Here is a 25,233-nt window from a genome sequence, read left to right on the forward strand (position 1 = left end):
AGAGGGTGGAGGGGGGGAGAGAGTGAGGGGGGAGAGAGAGGGGGGGGAGAGAGTGAGGGGGGAGAGAGGGGGGGAGAGAGAGGGGAGAGAGAGAGGGGAGAGAGAGAGGAGAGGGAGAGGGAGAGGGAGAGGGAGAGGGAGAGGGAGAGGGAGAGGGACACACACACACACACACACACACACACACACACACACACACACACACACACACACACACACACACACACACACACACACACACACACACACACACACACACACACACACACACACACACACACACACACACACACACACACACACACACACACACACACACACACACACACACACACACACACACACACACACACACACACACACACACACACACACACACACACACACACACACACACACACACACACACACACACACACACACACACACACACACACACACACACACACACACACACACACACACACACACACACACACACACACACACACACACACACACACACACACACACACACACACACACACACACACACACACACACACACACACACACACACACACACACACACACACACACACACACACACCACACACACACACACACACACACACACACACACACACACACACACACACACACACACACACACACACACACACACACACACACACACACACACACACACACACACACACACACAACACACACACACACACACACACACTCTCTCTCTCTCTCTCTCTCTCTCTCTCTCTCTCTCTCTCTCTCTCTCTCTCTCTCTCTCTCTCTCTCTCTCTCTCCGTATATCTCAGCTGTTAGATTTTGTGCAAGTGCAATGGAAGAAGTCACTCAAACATGTAAATACAAGATTCTTATCCCTCCTCCCAACTATTGTTTTTTGTATTGCAGTCATTGTAAATGTTTGTGACTCAGAAAGAAATTATGAGTATATAAACTTATTTCTGATTATTCAATTTTTACTATCTCCTCAATCACCCTCCCGCCCCCTCGAAAAAATCCTGCATCTGCCTCTGGTAGCAAAGTCATCTATACCTGTGCCTTACGACTCTATTAAGCTCTTTATGTATTCTTCATGAAGATTGGATCAAAATCATCTTCTTCACTGTTAAACTTTTACTCAATTTTCCAGTCTTTCTGTTAAATATTGGAATGCAAGAGAACAAATGACATCATAGTTTGGCAAACATTAGACACCGACCATCCACAAATATAATTTAAACCAGAAACCAATGTAGAAATCAGTGAAATGAAATGCTATCATGAAGAACTGTAAATGATAAAACTGTGCATGGTAAGAACATAAAATGAAATCAAAAGGGAGAAGGGGAGAGTGGAAGAGGAAGAAGCTAAATACTGGAGTGCAATAGAACAAATGAAATCGTAATTTGGTAAACATTAGGTACTCACCAACCATAAAAATAATTTAATCCAGAAATCAATGTAGAAATTAGTGAAATGAAATGCTATCACGAAGAAGTATAAATGATAAAACTACGCACAGTAAGAACGCAACGAAATGAAAAAAAAAAAAAAAATAGAAGGGGAGGGTGAAAGAGGAAGAAGCGAGGCATACATCTCTAGCAGAAAGGATCGGAGATATGTGACATCAAAATAATAAAGTGTACATTAAACATAAAGTTTCTTCCTTCACTTCCACTAGCTTTGTCTCCGTCTGTCATTCGAGAGTGGTGTGACTATCTCTCAACTGATGAATTTTGCTCCTTCCAGTGTATTTATGGTGGTGATGCAATAGAAACAAGGCTTTCAAAGCATAGAATGGAATCTCTGAACGTGATTTTAACTACGAGACCATCTTCTGCCATCTGTTAGGAGTCGAAAGAACTATATTCCACTGCTCTCTCTGCCTTGTGGTGCTATCTAAAGAAAAAAATTCGAGGCCCTGCACAAGAAATTCTTGGGTCAGTGAGAAGCGGCCGTAAGCATGATCATGTGATTTGTGGATTCATGGGTGTGTAAAAAGATGGCTTCCACGAGCAGGCAGGCTCGCGTTTTACGTGATTATTGATGAGTGTTTAAGCATGTTTGCATTAATCTTTGCAAGGTATTATATATTTATAAAATATTTTAAAATTGATAAAATATCTCAGCAAAGAGGGTTTGGCACGTTGCAAAAGAACCAGCAGTTACAAGGTTAACACGCAGATCACTCTTATATTACATCTTACAACATGCAAACTGTTGTAAGAATATGTGAAAGGGTCCAAATTACGGAAATTTAGGGGGTTATAGTAAGAGACTTCATTCCCCTAATTTTGCAGGAGCTATAGGAGCCATTGTACAAATTACCTCTATGACATTCATATGGTTCATCACCTACAACTTGAAAGTTTATAACAGTGAATGTCACATTCACTCAAAGCTTAATTACTAATAATACATTAAAGATTGAAAACTTCAAGATGAGAAAAAAAGAAGAAGAGAAAATAAATCTCCTCACTTACCTTGCTGGTTTGTAAGACGATGATTTCTTCCTTCCCTTCCACTAGCTTTGTCTGCATCTGTCATCCGAGACTGGTGTGATTGTCTCTTTCCTGATGAATTTTGCCCTTTATCAGTGCATTTATGATTATTCTGTCCTACATATTGCTCTCGATTACAGAATTCTGTAAAGTATTTGCAAAAATACATTTATCATTAAAGAAGAAATTTATTAAGTTGAGGATTTTAAGGACTGTAAGTTTTTTAATTCCTACAAAAATTTTACGTACGAATAAATAAATAAATGAAGGAATAAATGAGTGAATGAATTAATAACAATAAATAAGTAAATAAAAATAAATAAATAAAATATAAAAAATATATATAAAAGTAAATGAACGAATGAATAAAAAATAAAGAACATTAAATACAACAGTTGATTCATAATTCGTGGCAACTATTTTTTTTCTGTCAAATATGCCCCAACACAGAAAATTTAATACAATTATATGTTGTTGTTTTCTAATGCCAGGCATTTGACAATAAAGTGATTTGACCTCTTGCACTCCAATATTTTTTAAAGATATTATCATGGCCAGCCACTGAAGCACACATTTTGAGGTGTTCCGAATCCATTTCTTGGTTTGAATTGCACAATGGGCAGTTAGGGGACTGATATATTCCAATTCTATGCAGGTGTTTGGCCAAACAGTCATGGCCTGTTGCCAATCTAAATGCAGCTACAGACGATTTGCGTGGTAAATCGAGAATTAACTGTGGATTTTGATGCAGAGAGTTCCATTTTTTCCCTTGAGATTGTGTTTTCAAATTTTGTTTGTTGAAGTCTAAGTATGTAGATTTAATAAATCTTTTCACAGAGTAATATGTAGATTTAGTAACAGGTCTGTAAGTAGCAGTGCTGCCCTTCTTTGCTAAAGCATCTGCATTCTCGTTTTCCAGGATTCCACAATGGGATGGTATCCATTGGAATACAATTCTTTTCTTGAGTGATATTAATTGAGAGAGCATTTTAGTTATTTATGCTGTTTGAAAGTGTATAACATGTACTTTTTAAAGTTGATACCACATGAGGTGTAGCTGCAGGAATCTCTGATAGAGTAAATGCACAAACATGACATTTTGAAGTCATCGTTTCATTCTCGTACAACCTGCTAATATAATTTTGATAAACTGTTTTAACAGCCTTCAAAGTAGTCTCTTAGGTTATCCATGATTTGCTGCCATCGATGGGGATGACAGAAAACACAACCAGGTGCATGAGATTCACTAATGTGTGCTGCCTCACGCTGATCTGCAATTACGATGTCTTATGTGTTGAAAAAGCATTTGTCATGCAATGGTTTCTTCACTTCTAGGAATACAAGTAAGATCAAAGTCACAAAGATTAAGGTCAGGAGAGCAGGGAAGGTGTGGTAAGGTGTGTTGTCATGTATGATTATAGTGTTGTTCAACAGTTCTGGACATTTCTCTTGTACTGCAAAAATGACGCGTAATACTGCACATTTATAGTTTGTTGTTCATGAACTGGATGACACACTAAAACATCTTGATTGTCATATTCCAAAATGCTCACCAACTTTGTGGGTGACAGATTTTGTCACACCCTGTGTCTCCATCGTGATCCAGGATGACGCCATTTATAGGACTGTGACTTCAATTCGGGTTTGGATGGTGAAATCTTTCCAGATTGATATGACATGTCTCATACCGTGTCCATTTCTGTATCTCAGTTAAATGATGTGGCTCCCACATGGCAGCAATCTTCCACACATTTAAATCCTGCTGTAGAATTTGGTGCACTGATGATGCAGTATTATCTGTATGCTGAGCTAATTCCATCACAGTCCAGCACTGGGCACTGCTCGACCCCAGCCACCGACCTATACAGGTTGGCAGTTGACTCTCTTCAATGTTTAAAAGCCTTTACCCACCTTGCCACTGTACGATAGAGTATAGCATGATTGCCCAATGCTTCCCGTAGCTCTGCAAGACATTCTTGTGCACTGAAGACACAGAGAATGGCTATCTTGATGTACGAATGCTGTGCAACTTTTATTACTACCATTATGCACCACTGTCATCAGACAACTGACATATGGAGTGTGATCACGTCCAAACTGGTGCTCTCATACCTCATCTGGTGACAACATTAAGTTCATGTACTGTACTTTCAAACATATATTAAATTTTCTGCATTGGCACATTTTTCGGGAAATAAAAAAAAATTGCCATGACTTATGAATCAACCTCCGTAGATGGACGGATGGACAGACAGACAGACAGACAGACAGACAAGTAAATAAATATATTTTACAGTAAGTGGTCACAGCGAAATTATTGACTCTATCACATATAACAAGATTTATGATTCTGGGGCAGGGCTGGGCAAAATACTGACATCCAAGTATTTCAAATACAAATACAAAATACTTTAAAAAAATTAACCAAAATACATTTGTATTTCAAATACCCGATACAATATATAAAGAAATAAGAATATTACCGAAAACCTAAAATATTATATTAACATTAAAATTATTTTTATCTCGAAGTTTTATATAAACACTGTAACTGAACATTCTTCCTTTTCCCACTCAACAATGAAATTGTGCTATATATGAATAATTACTGCTCCCTTTCAAAAAAGCCTGTTTCTCAAAAAGTTCATCGGGTAAGGATCCCCTTGCTGGTGAATGAATAAATCCTGCAAAACAAAACAGTCTTTCTACAGGCGCAGAGGAACACAAACTTGTATTATACTTTATAAAAGCTTGTTTCACTGTTAGGTAATTCTCTAGAGAGTACAGGGTTGTCCCTTTGCCATTGAAGAATTGTATGAGCTCATACTCCGCAGTAGAAAAGTTCTTTTCTTTTTGCTTTTCAAAGTCTGTTGTACTTGAGTTGAAAACATAAAAATTATTTTCATCGTTTGAACTGACCAAAGGTGTAGCTGCTCAGCTGATTTCACGCACATATTCTGTATCCTCTTCTTATCATTTGGTAAGGCAGTGTCAGGTAGCTATCTCATCTTAAATGATGGGTGGAAACAAGCTGCCCAAGCTGCTTTGGGGGTCAGATCAAACATCGCTTTAAATCTTGATGAAAGCGAACTCATTAGCATTGGAGTTACTTGGAATAGATGGCGTAGATTACTAGATAACATAATATGTAATCTGTTTTTGAGGGAAATTAATGTGGATAGAAGTTGGCCGTAATAGCACATCATCTCATTTTGCATTAAATCAAGGGTTATGGCAATGGGTTTCAGAACTGCATAATATTCTTCAAGGTACTGAAACTCAACATCTTTGAAGGTTGGCAATCCCAGTTTTTCACATATACTGTTTATATTATGTTTGAACTGCAATATTTGAGAGATTGAGTCATAAAGAGAATTCCATTGAGTTGGGCAAGGAAACTTTAATGAATATTTCAAAACATCTGATATAATTTCTGAGGATTTGGGTCTCCTAGACGCATTCCATAATGCTGAACATTTAGGAAGTGTTGGGTTATGGATCCTTGATGCTGTTGGAGATTTCTTTATGGCATTAAGGAAATCAGCTGTGGCAAGAAAACTAGGTGTATGGGCTAGCACATCTGAGGTAGGCAAATAAGACAGAAGTTCATTCTTCAAATACAAATCCAAAACTTGAAGGACAAGAAGAAGAAGAAAGTGTTTTGAGTATTTGAAATACAAAATACATCAATTTTATGTATTTAAATACAATTTTATGTATTTAAATACAAAACCCTTGCAAATTACAAAATACAAATGTATTTCATATACTGCCCAGCCCTGTTCATAGGTGTGGTCAAAATCTTTTCTTAAAACTCGAAGAACTCATAACAAGGGTCAGCATAGACGAAGTACAAAATCTTAAAATCTTATGCCATGAACCAATAAATATGTACATAATTCTAACAAAAAACCAAGAGTAAATATAGTTTCAAAGACAAATTTAGATTCTATGTTCTTATGTAAAATGTATCTGCAATAAATGGCATGTAGGTTATTATAATGTCATTGCAAAGGCTTTACAAAATTAAATTGTTTATTTATTCAAGTTACACATGTGATAACTGTGACACATACCTAGGATACCATGGGTTAGTAATGTTGGCAATCCCGAATCTAACAACTGGTGAATGGCTGGAGGAGACTGACATGCCATTGCTACTGTCATCAGCTGACATTCACTCAGTTTAAGTCTGTGAATGTCCTGGATCATAAGATGATTATACCATTCTCCACTGTCGCTGCTTTGCTCGCTTCCTATTACAAGTTCCTTTGAATCATCTGATATTGAAGCATACAACTCATCCAACTCGTGATCTTTCCTGTACACACAACAAGAGGATTAAAGACCCCGAAGTACTATCAATTAAGAGTTCTATGACTCTAGTAACTATGTAAATATGAATTACCTGTCGTCAGAAATGGAAGCACTGTGATGAGTAGACAAGTTGGGCACTAGCACACCCATGCGCTGGAGAAGAGTAGGGAAGAGTGCCGGTTTAATATAGCACATGGAACACAGCAAGGTATCAATAGCTTTCTTCAGTGCTGAGTGAGCTGGGAGGATTAAGGTCCAGTTGTACAGGATGCTAGAAAGTAACAAGAACAGTGTTTTCAAAAGCACGGAAGTGTATAGCAGTTTATAATTCTTGTCCACCAGGCAGTAATATTTTACTGAATCAACATCACTATATATTACCAGAAAACGTTAACCCTCTATAGATTTTAGGCTTTCACAGGATTACGCTGAGAAACAGATTTTTGGATACTCCACCATATCCAAGTGCTAGAAGTAAACATGTCCTTTTTTTTTTTTTTTAAAGTTTGGGAACAGTGTACAGATTCCATCTTCAGGGCAAACTACACTGACCGGAAAAAAAGAGGGGGACACTTTGAATATTTTCAGGTAACATTTAATTATGGAAATTTCGTGAATTAGTATGAAATGAAATTGATTTCTGAGGTAAATTAAATAACTCTACGATACAAATATTGTAAAATATAAAACAAAATATAGAATTAAAGTTTGAATTAATTTGTGTGAATTAATACCTGCTTACACATTAAAACAATTTGTTGCTGATCGAGTAACTCGCATCAGGGACATAACCTAGTCTCAGGTGTTTTCTCCTCTTGCTCTGATGACTGTTTTCATTTGGCTTGGCATGCTCCTTACCTCAATACTAATGTATTCTTGTCCAATGTTTTCCCATTCCTGTCGTAGAGCTTCCTTCAATTGTTGCATTGTTTCTGGAGGGTGATCTCTGCCTCGAACACGTCATTCTCGATTATCCCATACATGTCCTATTGGATTCAAGTCCGAGCTGCATGAAGGTCACCCAAGAGACACAATACCAACTTCATAAAAAAAAAATCCGACAAGCACCGAACAACATGAAGACAGGCATTATCATGCATAAGGATGAAATTTTCTCCTACAAATATCGAGAACGGAACCACATGATGATGAAGAAACTCATCAATATATCGTGCTGCCATCAGAGATCCATTTTCGATGAGGACAAGCTCCATTTTCTAGTTGGTATTAGGTTGGTGTATAATTCTATAGCGATTTTTCATAAGTTTATTAAACACTTCAGATACACAAAAGAGAGAAGTTAATCATCAACAATATATTCTCCTCGCTATTTACAACAGTCTGCCAAAACTGGAGTAGCTTTTCAATTCCACGCCTGTAGAAATCGCGTGGTTTTGACTTAAAGAAGTCGTCAAGCCATCTTCAGAGCGCATTTTCATCCAGAAAGGAAGTTCCTTGAAGGTTGTTCGACAGAGAGCGGAGAAGTTAAAATCTGAGGGCGCAAGATCAGGTGAATAAGGTGGGTGCGGAATGACTTCCCAATCCAACTCCTGGATAGTGTTTTGTGTCTGGTTAGCAGAGTAGCATCACTTCACACAGTCTCGTTGGTCGTTTTTCTCGGATTGCGTGTGCAAGACATCTCAGTCGGTGGCAATAAAATAATGTCGGCAGTGATGGCTACATCTTGGGGAAGCAATTCGTACTACAGCACAGCCTCGCAGTTCCACCAGATGCATAACATTATCTTTTGTGGATGCGGGCTGGAGTTGTTTTTTTGTTCGGGCTCAACCATTCCTTTCTTTTCCTTATGTTAGCATAAAGACACCATTTCTCGTCACCAGTAACGATGTTGAATAGGAATGTTCGATGTTGTTCACGAGCCAATCAATGACAAGCAAGCAAAGATGCACATATGGCCACCCACTGGTTTTTTGGTTTTGGCTTAGAGCATGTAGTACTCATACACCTGATTTTTTAACTTTGCCCACTGAATGGTGGAATGGTCACAATTCATAATATTTGCCAGTTCTCGGATACACTGACGTGGATCATTGTGGATTAATGTGTTTAAACAGTCATCAAACCACGAAGGTGAACGTGGAGTGTCATTAATGTCAAAACAACCAGATATTCCCGCCCAGATCATAATGGAGCCAACTCCAAATGATGTCCGTTTAAAGATCATGCAGTCAAGATAGTGTTCTCCTGGTCTCCTCCATACTCGTTCCCTACGTCTCAGCCTCCCCAAAGGTGTTTTTCCCTCCGGTCTCCCAACTATAGGCATCCAACAAGGAAAACTGCTGTCAAAAAATCTGAAAGTTAGAATTTATAAAAGAGTTATATTACCGGTTGTTCTTTATGGCTGTGAAATTTGGACTCACTTTGAGAGAGGAACATAGATTAAGGGTGTTTGAGAATAAGGTGCTTAGGAAAATATTTGGGGCTAAGAGGGATGAAGTTACAGGAGATTGGAGAAAGTTACACAACACAGAACTACACACATTGTATTCTTCACCTGACATAATTAGGAACATTAAATCCAGACGTTTGAGATGGGCAGGGGATGTAGCACATATGGGCAAATCCAGAAATGCATATAGAATGTTAGTTGGGAGGCCGGAGGGAAAAAGACCTTTAGGGAGGCCGAGTCGTAGATGGGAAGATAATATTAAAATGGATTTGAGGGAGGTGGGATATGATGATAGAGAATGGATTAATCTTGCTCAGGACAGGGACCAATGGTGGACTTATATGAGGGCGGCAATGAACCTCCGGGTTCCTTAAAAGCCAGTAAGTAAGTAAGTAAATAATAATAATAATAGGTATCCCTGCTTCTGTTCATTACTGCTACTACACAATCCGGCAATCCTGAGTTCACAGTACTAACTTTCTCTCTACTGTCCTCCTTGCTCGTCCCCAAGACAGTTAGTGGTCACGTCCTAACTCTGTAGAGTTTCAGTTTGATGTGAACTTATAGTTCATTTTTCACTTTTACACAACAAGAGCACAAGCAGTTTTGCTGATGTTAAACCTATTACTATCAGGGGAATATCTCTGAAAAATATTGGAGTGCAAGAGGTCAAATGACTTTATTGTCAAACACCTGGCATTAGAAAACAACAACATTTTCATTACACAGTATATAGTAATGTAGAAGCAATCTAAACAAAAACTAATCTAATAGTTTATTACCTGAATAGTTCTGGTGTAACCATTCCTGGAAGATCATAATTAACTCCAGATTCATGACCAGCCCACAGAATAGCTGCTGCACTGTGTACATATGCTGAAGATGGAGACCAAATTTCACCACTATGGTCATGTGATTGCCGCTTATTCTGCAAGCAAAAGAAAAAAAAATAGTAATGCCATTTGTTTCACATATATACAAAACTGAAAATTAAAATTATAGCTGACAAATATATGTGTCTCTTGCAACAGTTATAACACACTCAGATTTTATTAAGAACTATAATGGTGAAAAGCAGAGTTTTTAAGTGAACACAATTTTCAAGTGAGAAGAGAAAACCAGTAATATGCAATTTGCCTTAGACTGCACAACAATTCTCTGCCATGTTTATGTTTCAGCTTTTTCAAAGATGAAATAATTCATAAAAAAATTCTTGCTGCTATTCATAATAATAGAAAATTCAAGAACTATGAAATGATCAACGACAAGCTAGTCAGTATAGTCAATCTAACAGACAGAAACAGGAAGAACCAGGAACACCTCAAGGTTTTTTAAATGCAATACTGAAATCACTGCCATATGTCACTATAATACTGTACAATAAATAAAGTACTGATACTGGTAATAAATCGGTCAGGGGGCTATTGCATTGAGCTAAGATTACTATTTTACTAGCGACAAATTAGTAAATAAGTAGAAGATCTAGTTATTTCTGTTGCATAAATCTGTGTTGGTAAATTTGTCACGACAAGTGACAAGCACTAGTAATTACTAACAGTTTCATTATTTTACCAACGACTTGTTGCATAGAAATTTGTCATTTGTAAAATAGTTAGAATCGCGAGCACATTTTCTACTAATCATTTCTTCTTAGTAAACTTTCTTGAAAGTGTAGTAATAACTTTTTAATGTAATATGACTTCAACTTCAAGTAGTGACAGTGAAGAAGAACTCATACGTAGGTGGAGGAGAACATTTAGGCCAAGAATAAATATTGATTTTCAAGAGTTCCAGTTTAAAGAAAGATTTCGCATGTCTATAATTAAATTTGAGACATTGCTTGGTTCTGCAGAGCCTTATTTACATCCTGCAACTCGGAGAAATTACGCACTGTCATCTCGCATTCAAATGCAAGGAGCACTTCATTTGTTAGGGAGTGGTGGGCAATATCATGATGTTGCTGATATCCATAGTATAGATAAGTCAACTGTCTGCCATATACTCCATAAAGTTGTGTCTTATATAAAAACACACATCTTACTGTGAACATAGTTAAATGGCCAATCAACATGAATGATACTGCACAGCAATTTTATGAACTAGAACGAATTCCTCTAGTATGCAGTCCTGCCTGTAGATGGAACCCTCAGTAACATTGATGCTCCAAGTGTGGATGAAGCAGCTTACATTGAAAGCCATGGAAACCATTTCATTAACGTAATGCTATTCTGCAGCCCAGATTCTATCATGTCAATGCTAACTGGGCTGGAAGCATTCTTGATTCTCGGGTATTGAGAAATAGCACACTGTGACAGTTATTTGAAATTGGAAGGAGCTCTGTACATAATGGAATTCTTTTAAGTGATAGTGCATACCTGTGATTTGAGGGGATCTGAATGGAGATGCAGAACAGCATTTCCACAGGAACCACATGAGAATGAGGCAGATTATTGAAAATGCCATTGGAATTCTGAGGGAAAAATTTTCATGCCTTAATCATCTCCAAGTCCATGTATTGTGGATCCCTAACACCATGGCATGCCGCATCCTCAGGTTGCGGATAGAGGAGGTGACGGCCTTCAGATATGGAGGGCAGCTGCGAATATATTGAATAAGCAGTTGTGGACAGACAATAAGGGGTGGTCCTCCAGCTTGGGGGTTGGGCGAAAGGCTAACAACCCATCACCGTAAAAAAAACAGCTTATTACGAAACCATACAATAAGCCTCGGAATGGGACTGATTTTCTGGCATGACCACAGCAAAGGAATAAGATTATGAGAATTGGAGATTTAGCCTTCGAAGAGGTGGAAAAATTCAAATATCTTGGAGCAACAGTAACAAATATGAATGACACTCGGGAGGAAAGTAAACGCAGAATAAATATGGAAAATTCTGTTATTATTAGGTTGAGAAGCTTTTGTCATCTAGTCTGCTGTCAAAAAATCTGAAAGTTATAATTTATAAAACAGTATATTACTGGTTGTTATGTATGGTTGTGAAACTTGGACTCTCACTTCGAGAGAGAAACAGAGATTAAGAGTGTTTGAGAAAATATTTGGGGCTAAGAGGGATGAAGTTACAGGAGAATGGAGAAAGTTACACAATGCAGAACTGCATGCATTGTATTCTTCACCTGACATAATTAGGAACATTAAACACTGTTCTCCAACCAGGAGATCAACCGTGAAAGGAATGTGCTTACTATTGCCTCATCTATTGGAACGAAGTAGATAAATAATATTACCGTTACAACGCCAGTTTAAAAACCATGCGCTCTCCTGCATATGTTATTTCCTGTATGAAGAGATTAAAAGACAAGGAGATTAACTGTGATCTAATTTTGTAACTAGGGTAGTATCAATTTGTCTGTATTAATGTTATGGTTTGTGCTGTGAGAACTAGCCAATAGAGATAAGAGTACCCACGTGTGTGACCTTATGACATCTTATGACATCAACATTCATTCACAGCATTACCCCCCTTCTTCTCATCTGGCAGAGACTTTCTCGTGGTTGGAGCACAGTACAGATGTTTGAGATGGGCAGGGCATGTAGCATGTATGGGCGAATCTAGAAATGCATATAGAGTGTTAGTTGGCAGGCAGGAGGGAAAAAGACCTTCGAGGAGGCCGAGACGTAGATGGGAGGATAATATTACAATGTTTGAGGGAGGTGGGATATGATGATAGAGACTGGATTAATCTTGCATAGGATAGGGATCGATGGCGGGCTTATGTGAGGGCGGCAATGAACCTCTAGGTTCCTTAAAAGCCATTTGTAAGTAAGTAAGTAAATCATCTCCAAGTAAATCCCAAATCTGCGTGTGAAATTGTGAAATGCTGTGTTACACTTTGCACTTATTCTTGGCAGCCTGAGGAGCAAATTCATAATGATTAGCAGAATGAAGATGCTTATATGAAGAAGAGCCTGCTGTCGAAAATGAAGGAAACTGTATCTCTGGAGTACAAAGACTGAATGAAATTATCAACCATTTCAGGCTACTTTTAACATTTTCTTTGTTTCGTACCTTCTTTTTTCAACCTTCGTATCCCTATGATGGGTGTAATCACATTCCAGCTTTAGTTATTGAACAATAATATCATCATATGTTATTTCAGCAACACGTATTATTTATTTTGTGTCGGAAAAACATTACGACTGCCTCCATGGTCTGTTGGTCAGCATGCTGGCTTCCAGATCAGGAGGTCCCGGGTTCGATTCCCGGGCTAGGCTCTAGGTGAATTTTTCTTGAAGAAGAGGAATTCCCTGCGGGTCTAGAGTCTGGAAATTTGTATGAATGTGATTGTGAGTGTGAGTGTACCGGGTTAATATAAATTAACCAATCATCACAATATAAAAATACGTCAGGACTGTCGCTGGGCAGTAACCTGAACACACGTTTCAGAGTCACATTGTTGACAAGTAACTCCATCTGTTAGCACAACCATAAAGCATCTAATAGATGCTATAGAGTTACCAACAACGAAAAAAAAAAAGAAAAAAAAAAACATTACTTTTTTCCAGTTGTTACCACTCCAATGTTTGTCAACAATGTGTCCACAAATAAATTAAATTAAACTTGAGGTGCATGTACACCCCTCTCAGGAAACCATGTTATAATGCTGGCGACACTGTAAGTCTACTTTTCTTGTCTTCTATATAGTTATGCTACAGTTTTCATTGTCTTTGTGCATTGTGTGAGTGTAAAGTGCTGAGTGACGATATTGTTCTGAGTTTGTTTTCTTGAATGTAAAAGTCTACTTTTCTTGTCTTCTATATAGTTATGCTACAGTTTTCATTGTCTTTGTGCATTGTTTGAGTGTAACGTGCTGAGTGACGATATTGTTCTGAGTTTGTTTTCTTGAATGTAAGCATTATATCCATCAGGTATTATTATTATTATCATCATCTACTACAACTATTATTATTACTCTTGTAAATATATATTTCATGATGCTGTATCAGCTACTGGGTTATTTAGCGTCAATGGAAATGGTGACAGCAAAATGGTATTTGGCAAGATGGGACCGATGATTTGCTACAGATTACCAGACGAACTTCCTTTCGGAACTACGGAACTATGGAAAGATCCTGATTTGTCTCAGATGAAACAGAGAGCCGATATCTCTGTCTACTGGCAATTAACCATGTTACAATGTATGCAAATGAAGAGAAAATGACGGAATAGAACACTTCTAAAACAAAAATATGATTGATAAATGGAATGAAATATCCTCTCATTTCAAGGAGGAAAATATTTCTTATTAGTTAGTTTTTGTTTTACCTTGCTGGGCTTTAATGCTTTATCCAGGTTTTGCAGGTTTTTGCAGTGAAAGCAATTCTTACTCTGAGACACATTATAGAAATGTTTCTTGTTCGGAATTCCATGAGTTGGTCTCCAAAGATAATATACTTCTTGAAAATATTTACTCATCGGAGAAGTACTGCAGTAACAAAAATGATAAGAGATCCAATGCAAAGCACCAGTAGCCAGTTGTGACTTTTAGTAAGTGTTGACATATTATTTTATAGTATTAGGTCCACTGGTACTTCAATACATGCATATGTAGGCCTGCCTACCTACCAAAATGTGCACCCTGGTTTCATTTAGCATAAAGTGTCGTATAAGTAATTTTTGTTCCATATTCCCACCATAAATTTTGAAAGTGACCCGGTTTTTTGGTTGAGATTTCTGGAAGCCCTATATTATAAATTAATTCTAAGTTTAATGGGAAGAACAGAAATTTACAATAAAGGAAAAAAGGCAGTGTTAATGTGAGGTTAGTGATTGAAATGAGATGCTAATATATCATAATTTCCTTTAGCTGACAACACATTCTGATATTTCTTCACAATCGTGTTACCTATATCAAAGGAAGATAAGATATATTTACCTAATTGGCTCCTAGTCATGCCATATGGACTGTAAGCAAAATACAAATTGAGTAGTGATGCCAATTTCGCACTGGAATGAGAGTGGAAAGTTGCTGTGAAAGTTGTGGCCAGGTAGAAAGAGCAGACCACATGACTTTCATGTAAACTTTTTGGTAGGTACATAATTACATAGATAGACAGAAAACGAATTTTCGCAAGGTAGAGTATCAGTGATAGGTTAGGTTTTGTTACTTCAGGCTTTTGATATCCCTTGAATTTAAGCATTTTGGTCAGTAGGTGGGTATGGACAGATATCAGTCTTCCTTTGGTGACGCAATTGTAAAGAAATACTCATATTCTTATACTAAAGAGTTTGCAACACTGCAAGAACGTTCTTTCAGTTCAGTGTTATATTGTTATATCAAAATGTGTTGTCCTTAGCATATGTGATCAAATGAATAAAGGAAGAAAAATTTTATGTGACAGTTCCATTTTAATGTGTGGTGTGTATAATATTCAACCTCAGTGGGGAAAAAAGAACCTCAAACAAACATACTAAAACTACATTATGACAACCATCAGGTATGTACATTACATTATATCTTATTTTCATTTACCCCTCTCAAATACATAAAAATTACAAAACAAGTTTTAGCTAGTAATGTTCACTATTTCTTCAAATAATTAATGTTATAATTTCACACCTCTACCAATAACCTATTTACATCACATTTAAATACAACCTATTTCGGCCATTTGTCAAACTATAAGTAATAATCAGAATTTCGTGTTTATATAAATAATTTAATTTAGTATTCTCTGGCAGTTTTCATTTGAAGTAAAATCAATTACACATATTCTTAATAATACATACCTCTATAGCAGCACTTGCAGTCTCATGCAACCAAGTCAGCAAAGCATTTACTCTGTCCTTGGTGTAATCATCTTGTGTTGTACATAATTGGTACAATAGTTCTACTACAGAATCCACAACAGCAGATGTCGATGTACTTGACTGACCAACAGGCAATGAGCCTACACAGAATATAACAAACAAATTATTAATGACTGCACTTAACTAAACCTTAAGTATGGACCAATACCTACCCTGAAAGGAGTTTGGAAGATAAAGTATACAAAAACTAAGGGCAGCAAAATGCATGAAAGCTCTTAAAAGCTTCTCACAATGTGTTACAGCAAAAAACAACCAAGAGTCCGCATAATAAAGTAAGGTGATCACCCATTCCATATTGACTGGACAGTCCCTTTCTTCGAGTCTCTGTCCCAACATATTTTTGAACGTAAAATGGGGCCATTCTTCATGACAATGAATTATCGGCACAGAATTACAGCAACAATATATCTTCTTTATTACTTTATGCATCAATTTGGTCAAGACTTTCAACAGTGCATTTATATTAGCAGTCTGCATCTGCAGCTATGTACATTGATGTGCCAACTTTCCGATTTCGTCACTCTGAGTAGGCCAACAGACCTATCAATTCTTTTGCTACAGTCACATTGTTTTCCAATACTGTATGTTGCCAGCAAATCCTTTTCCATGATACTGATTCAGTAATAAAACAAAACTGACTAACATGTAGTGCTGCCAACCCGAAAGTGCAAATTCATCTGCTTCCATTCAAAGGAATTCAGTACAGGCGTGTTTCTGATAGTCGATAGTCCAGTGTTCTTAAACTATAAAAGAGTGCACAGTAGTTTATTTTTTAGAGTAAACTGTAAGTGGTAGAGCATGTGAAAATATGCCACCGAAAAGGAAATGTGTTTTCAATACAGACCTGCAGAAGGAATATCCTTACTAAAAACAATTACTGGCTCTGATGTTAAATGGAAAAAAGTGCTTATCTACTTTTAGTAGAAGTCAAGAGAACAGTCCGAAATAAGACAACAAATAAACAGTAAAAAGCATAAAAAGTAGTATGTACAAGTGCACTTAATTCAGCATTTAAAGATTTTTTTAAGCGAAAGTGTTTGTGAAAAATATATGTAACTAGCAGCCAATGAATGAGTGTTTGCTTATCATACAGTCCAGCACAACCAATATTTCAGATTCATAGACTTATCCAGTGAACTTTTTTAACCAAGGTTTACATGTGCTTGTAGTAAAGCTGAGGAAATTATACTAAATGTGTTAACTCATATGCAATTTCTGAACTAGAATACGAATTACAGAAGGCTAATTTTATTTGAATAATGACTGATGCGTCGAATCACAAGGACACGAAAATATTTACCCTGAATAACTTTATGATACCTTTACTGTGTTAACTTGCAATTTACCTAGCGGACTAATTCAGAATGGTATCCTTCATTGTCCAAAGCCTATTCAATGATTATAAGTGTTAAATGAACAATGAATAATAAAATATTCCCATAGCTTTTAAGGGTAAACAGACGCGAAATTGGAACAAAAAAGGAATTTTTTTAATTGCTTTAATAAATAGTACATACTTTTCTGTACTGAATACTGAAATATTTTGCTTGTCTGAAGGATCTAAGTGGTCTTTAAAATGTAAATACCACAGCGCAGCGCAATGTATCCATTTTGGAGTTTCTGTGTTACACAAATTTTCTTGGAATTTAGACAGGCAAACTATCTGATCAATGCTAGAAAGGCTGTGGTTTCCTATTTCCTTATGGATATGGAGAACATTGAGTGCATTGTATGAGGTGAGATAATAGATAAATAGTACTATAACTTTATGTAACTGTCGTTTTCCGTAACTTACATTTTTCAATGCTTATGTACCTTTTTCTCTGCAACCATTAGGAATAAAAATATAAAATAATTTTTCACACAAGCTTAAAACTGTATTAACTATAAATTCCTTCAACAACATTTTGATTTGTTAACATTTGTGAGTTTCATACATTACAAAACAATTAAAAACAATGTTTCATACCTAATATATATTTTTAATAATATAAAGCCTAAATAAAATATTTCGTTACAGGGAAATGTTACGTTAGGTATTGGTAACACATGTGCAAAATTTTAGGTTTATTGGTTTAGCAAATGTTTAGAAAAAGATACATAATTTTTCAATTCTTTTTTTAAACGAAAAATTTGAAAAATAAAAACTATTATTCATAAAATTCTGAAAAAAGAAAATGAAGGTAAAGAAAACTCTGTTTTAAACTAATATTTCAAATTTCAGGTCCTAGATCTAAAAATGTGAAAGTTATAGGCAATTCAGTAACATAATGTTATTTCTTATCTGTCCCCCCTTAATGTAGGCCTACTATAATCCTGCCAGGGAGATTCTTAAATCTTTACCTGGAGAAACGTCAGAAACCACTGCTACATTTTTTAATGAGTGTTAGAATTGAAGGGGGGGAAAAAAAATCTAAAAAAAAAAACCACGCTCTTTGTGCACATAATACAAACTGCAATTTTGGAGCCATATCTAGAGAGGAAGTCAACATCTTCACAAAATTGAAAGAAAATGAAAATTTGGACACAACTTACTTGGGTTGGATGTTCTGATCATATACTTCATAATGCTACATAGATGGCTACTGACGCCCTTCCTATTGATATTGGAAGCATTATTTTAAAAAATCTGTTCTTATTTTCTATGTTTGTATTGTAGCGGCTTAAAATCTTAAAGAATGTTGTGAATTTGTAGACCAGAAGAACAAACAAGTTTTAGGGTATAACAAAACAAGATGGCTTTCTCTCCTCCCTGTAGTGGAAGTCTTCTGACTCTCGAAACCATAATTTTGAGTCACAAAATAAATTGTCATTTCTCTTGAAAACATTATTGGAAAATCCTTTGCCAGGAGCATGGCTATATTTTCTTCACAACCAAGCATCAACTTTTTCACTCTTTGGTTCAAAGATTAGGCCACACATTTACAGTTTTGAAGTAATTTTTGTCTTATGGGATTTAAAAGCAAATTTAGTTTCCAAGGGTGAAAACTGCTTCATAACATCAGCTGCCAGAAAAAATCTTGGTAAATTGGAAAAGCAGGATCTTTCATTAGAGATTGCAAATTTAAACAGTATGTTCATTTATTCTACCAAACTGCAACTGAATTTTTAAATAAACGGATTGTACCTATGCAAGGAAACCCTTCTAAGTGGAAATAAAAAAAAACTGAAGATGAACTTTAATCGCACCTGTATAAACTTTTACAAAAAAAAAAAAAAAAAAAAAAATAAATAAATAATAATAATAATAATAATAATAATAATAATAATAATAATAATAATGTATGTATGTATGCATTTAATGCTCAACTAGACCGATTCAACATCATTTGGTTTCTGGCAGGCCAGTAAAAAGTCCTCATAGAGGATTTAAAATTTACAAGTTTTTTTTTTTTACAAACATTTAAATGTTCCCAATTCATAATAGAATTTTTCTCATTACAAATGACACACTGAGGTGATGGTAAAATACCCAGTTTATATAAATATCCCATCAGGCAGTCATGTCCTGTGGCAATCCTTATGGCAGCTACAATCTTTTTATGGGGGTGATCAGGAAGTATCTCTGACTTGTCAACAAGACCAGCTCATTTCTTGCCATAACTCTTTATTTGAAGATTTGAGAGAAACTCATTCTTAAATGAGCGGTTAACTAATTGTTTCAAGTTGTGATATGAAAGTTGGGAGGTCGTCCGAACAATATTTCAGTCCCTTTTTTTGCTAGGGAGTCCACAATCTCATTCCCTGAAATACCAACATGCAAAGATATCCACTGGAGGACAATGACGACTTCTAATGCTTTGAGTGAGGCAAGGGGTTTTCTGATCTCGACAACTCTTGATGTTACAGGATGAGGAAGAGATGCCACTGCCAAAATGGCAGATTGAGAGTCACAGAGAATGACAACAGGACTCTGGCAAGTCGGTCTTCCAAGTAATTGCTTTAAGGGAAGATTTATGGCCTCCAATTCGCCATCGAAGTGCGGCTGATACTGCCCTAGTGACTTATAGAAGCTAAAGGAGCCTGCAATGTTATACCCTTTAGTTCTGGAATGCAAGCATCTGCTTTCGTCAGATTCTCCCCAAGGTCAAGCCTTGTTGTAATGGTTCGTGCATCTAAAGGACACTCTAATAAAGTGAGATCTTCCTTAACATCAGAAGGGACATAGTTTCTTCTTATTTGATGAACATGTTCAATGAAGCCTTGTTGTGTCTTTAGCCGTCTAGGGAGATTTTCGTAGCTGATCCAATAGGAGTTTAATGGCATTTGTCTCAGCTTTTCATACTGCAAGATGGCTAAATGGCGTACCTCCAGTGTTGGTGGCAGATTGTCGGTACCAGCTTGTGAAGCTGGGATTGGAGTAGTTTTCACTGCACCCATGATGTCTCATGGTCTGATTATGTACAAGCTCAAGATCAGAGAGATTTGCAGATATCAGAGTTTTACATCCGTAGAGGATGAGTGGTTTAATGTATATCTTATATGTGGAATTTAGAACAGATAAAGAGGAACCCCACTTCTTTCAAGTCAGATGTTTAAGAATGTTGAGTCTACTTCTCACTCTTTCCGTTACTTTAGAAATATGTTGCTTCCATGTCATTTTGCTACCCAAATGTAAACAGAGATACTTTGGGTCTTCTGTTTGGGTTAAAGATTTCTCTTCATACTGAAAATTAACAGGTAGTACACTGTGCATGAGGGAAAAGATTGTGTAATATTTTTTCTCAGTACCAAGTGCATTAAGAGCTTGAGTCATTATGGCAGACAGATGACACAATTGTCTTTTTGGTAGTGAAATCCACATTACCAAGTCATCAGCATAAAGAGCTGTTTTAACTCCTGTCTTATTTAGGATCCCAGGTAGATCATTGATCATAACGTTCAATAAGTTAGGACTCCTTGAGGGACCCCAACATTTAGCTTTTTAAAGTGAGATAATGAATCATTAACCCTTGTCGCACAATAATGTTAGTTCATAAATATAAATAAGTAAATCCACCTGAGCATACGTCTCCTGATACCAATGCTATGCAACTTATTGAAGAGTTTCATGCACCAAACAGAATCATAGGCATTCCTAAGATCGACAAAAACAGCCAGTGTAGTGCGACCCTTATCCAAAGCATTCTTCACGTCTTGACTAAACCACAATAATTATTGGCTGGTTGAATGGTGTCTACAAAAACTAGCTTGTTCTTGACAAATTATATTCTGACTTTCTAAATAGTGCAGTAGGCGTCTGTTCACCATTACTTCCATCGTTTTCGCCAGGATACTGGTCAATGAAATTGGGCGAAAGCTATCTAAAGAGCCTGCTGGTTTTTTGGGTGTTAAAATCGGAACAATAATGGCTTTCTTCCAAGATGCTGAAATACTTGCCTTCCAAATTTGATTAAAAAGGAGCAGTAATGTGGCCTGGGCACACAATCCCAAATTCTTCAGAAATTCAGCCATAATACTGTCACAACCAGGTTGTGCCTTCTTGCCTTTTAATAACTGTAGAGCATACTGGAGCTCATCGAGAGAGAAGTCCGAATTAAAAAGACGTGATTCATTCCTCCTCCAAGACAAACGTAACTGACATTTTATGGTTTTCTCCTCTTCCTTTAATTCCATAGGTAATTTTCGGGAAATCGTGAAATGTTTAGTAAATGCTTCAGCAAGATCTTCATCTGTAAGTACTATTTTACCATTAGATTTCACTGGCTGTTTATGTGGGGAGGTATCGCCATCTAAGGAAGCTATAAATTTATACATTTTACTCGATTCTACTCTGTAGTTCAGTCGATCCAGAAAATTTGTAAAACATGATCTTTTCGAGATAGTAATTTCCTTACAGCTGCTCGTCGTTTCCATTCCACTACATCATGGTGGTTCTTTGTTTTCTCTGCCAATTTTCGAGCTTCATCATGGTTATCTTCTTCTTCTAATGTCTAACATTGGGCGGTAAGTCAATTTGTTGCCTAGCAGTCCAGTAGTGTGCATTGATGTTCCCTGCTTCTTGTGATTTTTTAACACGGCTGGAACAGACTAGTACAGTGTTTCTCAACTGCCAGGCCACGGTCCAGTACCAGGTCCTGGCATCAATTATACCAGGCTGTAAGATATTCTCCTGAAATTTGTCATTTTACGTTTCTAAGCATTTTCAGGAATATATATTGTGAATAATGTCTCTTCACAAGTTCACACTGCAGTGTGTAAGTGCTTGTTTCAAAACCCGAATGACATGATTTTTCAAAGTAATAAGCATACAGAATTAAATATTAATATGAATAAAAGACAAGTGACTTTGCTTAATTTTGGTATTAAGAAATTTCGTACTGAAGGTGTTTGTAACTCAACAAATAGTGATACATCCACCTCAAGTCCACAGAGTTATCTCCAGGATAGGCAAAAGGAAGGAAAAACTACCAGCAGATAGAAGAAACTGCGTTCACACATAAGTATCTGGACAACTACAGTGTTGCTGCCAATACCGAAGAAAAATAATGCTAAAAAATGTAATGACTTCAGGACTCTCAACTTAATATCGCACTCGGTGATTAGGAGGAGGAAGAAAAGTAAAGTGTATAAAATTTGCTGATGATATGGTGGTGTTAGCAGAAGAGGGAATAATAATAATAATAATAATAATAATAATAATAATAATAATAATAATTATTATTATTATTTATTTATTTAATTACTATTAATATTTGTGTGCTGAACAACAGCCAGAGGCCAATTATAGTTCAGCACAATACACAAACAGAAAATACAAAGGTGCAAAAACAAATAAATAATATCTTAAATAAACAAAAACATAAATAAATAAAATAGATAACAAGAACAGTAAATACTAATAATCAAAACGAAACTATACCTTAAAAGGATCTAAATTGTGCCCATGCAAATTGGCATATTTTATGCATCTACAGACTGGAGAAAGTGATTTAGAATTTCTGTTATACAAAATTTTTTGAAATCTTAAACCTTTTGTAGGAATACGAAGGCTGATGTTGTTTATGATAGACTCACAATCAATATCATCATTATAACTTTGCAAAGAAATTGATAATCAAGATTTTGACGTCTAGAATAAAGGCTACAACAGTTAAAATATTTACAGGTAATCTCATAGTTAAAGTCAGAGGAATTGGGTATAAATCGAAAAGCACATAAGGAAATAAATTTTCTTTGAATATTTTCCAATTTAACCGAATCTGTTGAAGTAATGGAATTCCAGGCTACAGATGCATATTCAAGTTTAGATCGAACCAAAGTAAAGTATAGAATTAATAGTGACTCTGGAGTAGAAAAAGAATAAGTTATAGACCTTATTAAACCAAGCATTCTTATTGAATGATTATAAATATGTTGAACATGATCGTGAAAGTATAATTTAAAATCAAGTAGTACACCAAGATCTTCAATAGAATTTTTCCTAATAATACAGACGTTGTTAAGAGAATAGTTAAATTTTATGGAAGTAGTTTTTCGTGAGTACGAAATGACAAAAGTTTTTGTTTCATTAATTTTCATTCCATTATTGTCAGACCAAAGTTCAATAGAGTTAATATCATTTTGAAGAGTTTGGCAATCGGCAGAACTATTTATTGAGCGAAAGATTTTGAGATCATCAGCAATTAACAGGTAGTTTGAACTTATTCTTTTACATATGTCATCTATAAATAATAAAAATAATAGAAGGCCCAATGTAGATCCTTGGGGAACTCCACATAAACAATTAAATGGGTCCGAGAGAGAATCACCTAGACGAACACAACATTGTCTATTAGTTAAATAGTTTTCAAACCAGCTCACATAGTTAGAAGAGAGACCAAAGTTTTCTAATTTATTTATCAAAATATTGTGAGGTACAACATCAAACGCTTTGCTAAAGTCGATGTAGATCGAGTCAATTTGACCTTGCGTTTCAACAACCAGCATAACAAGATTAAGGTAGGATACTAAGTTAGTAGTTGTTGATTTACCTTTAGTAAAACCATGTTGGGCTGAATTAATTTTATTCTTAACATAACATGAAACATGTTTGTGGATTATTTTTTCAAAAATTTTTGAGAAATTGTTTAATATTGAAATAGGTCTATAATTGGAAACAACATTTTTTTTACCACTCTTAAAGATGGGAATAATGGATGCTTCTTTCCAAAGCATGGGGTATGTATCAGTTAATAAACTTAAATTAAATATAAAAGTTAAAACAGGTATTAGAATATTAGAACATCCCTTAATAATAAAATTAGGAATGCCATCAGTGCCCTTGGATTTATTAGGTTTAAACTTTTTTATGGCTAATGAAACATCTTCAACTGTAATTTTAGGTAAGGATAAGAAGTCAGTAGAATTATAATCCAACAAACAAAGATTAGAATTAGACTGTTTTTGAATCGATTTAAATTGATTAGCAAATGCATTAGCAATTTCTTTCTGATCAGTAATGTGAACCCCATTTATTAATAATTCGGTGGGATAATTATTGGATTTTCTAAAAGATTCTACATATTTCCAAAATTTCTTGGGTTCATTCTTCAAATTTTCATCAATGGATTGTAACCACTAAAATTTATCATATTTAACCATAGCTTTATAACTTGTTTTCTGTAATTGGAAAAAATTTGATAATGATGATCAGTTTTGAATAATAATAATAATAATAATAATAATAATAATAATAATAATAATAATAATAATTATTATTATTATTTATTTATTTATTTATAATATTAATGTGCGAAACAACAGCACAAGGCCAATTACAGTACAATAATAATAATAATAATAATAATAATAATAATAATAATAATTAATAATAATAATAATAATAATAATAATAATAATAATAATAATAATAATAATAATAAGGGATACGCTACTGGAACTAAATGACATCTGTGAGCAATATGGGATAAAGATAAATGCAAAGAAGACTAAGACCATGGTTATCGAAAGAAAACTAAAGAAAGTAAACTTGCGAATTCGAAATAAGGCAGTGGAACAAGTGGATAGCTTCAGATACTTGGGGTGTACTGTTAACTAGTAACATGAGCTGCTGCCAGGAAGTCAAGAGGATAGCTATGGCGAAGGAAGCTTTTAATAGAAAAAGGAGCATCTTCTGCGGACCTATAGAAAAAGAACTAAGGAAGAGACTTGTGAAGTGCTTTGTGTGGATG

General features: G+C 35.7%; 1 protein-coding gene across 5 annotated transcripts in view; it reads right to left on the reverse strand.

The window, feature by feature from the left end:
* Bruce (BIR repeat containing ubiquitin-conjugating enzyme) overlaps positions 1–25,233 on the reverse strand; it is a 571,194-nt gene that overhangs the window by 116,949 nt on the left and 429,012 nt on the right. For all 5 annotated transcript variants that reach the window (XM_069833681.1, XM_069833684.1, XM_069833683.1 and 2 more), the window contains 5 exons: positions 15,980–16,140; positions 10,014–10,159; positions 6,913–7,092; positions 6,581–6,825; positions 2,487–2,648 (listed from right to left, as the gene is read on the reverse strand). In XM_069833681.1, the coding sequence (XP_069689782.1) occupies positions 2,487–2,648; positions 6,581–6,825; positions 6,913–7,092; positions 10,014–10,159; positions 15,980–16,140 (894 nt within the window). The remainder of the gene's footprint in view (positions 1–2,486; positions 2,649–6,580; positions 6,826–6,912; positions 7,093–10,013; positions 10,160–15,979; positions 16,141–25,233) is intronic.

Source organism: Periplaneta americana, chromosome 8, assembly GCF_040183065.1.
Source record: "Periplaneta americana isolate PAMFEO1 chromosome 8, P.americana_PAMFEO1_priV1, whole genome shotgun sequence".
Lineage (NCBI taxonomy): Eukaryota > Metazoa > Arthropoda > Insecta > Blattodea > Blattidae > Periplaneta > Periplaneta americana.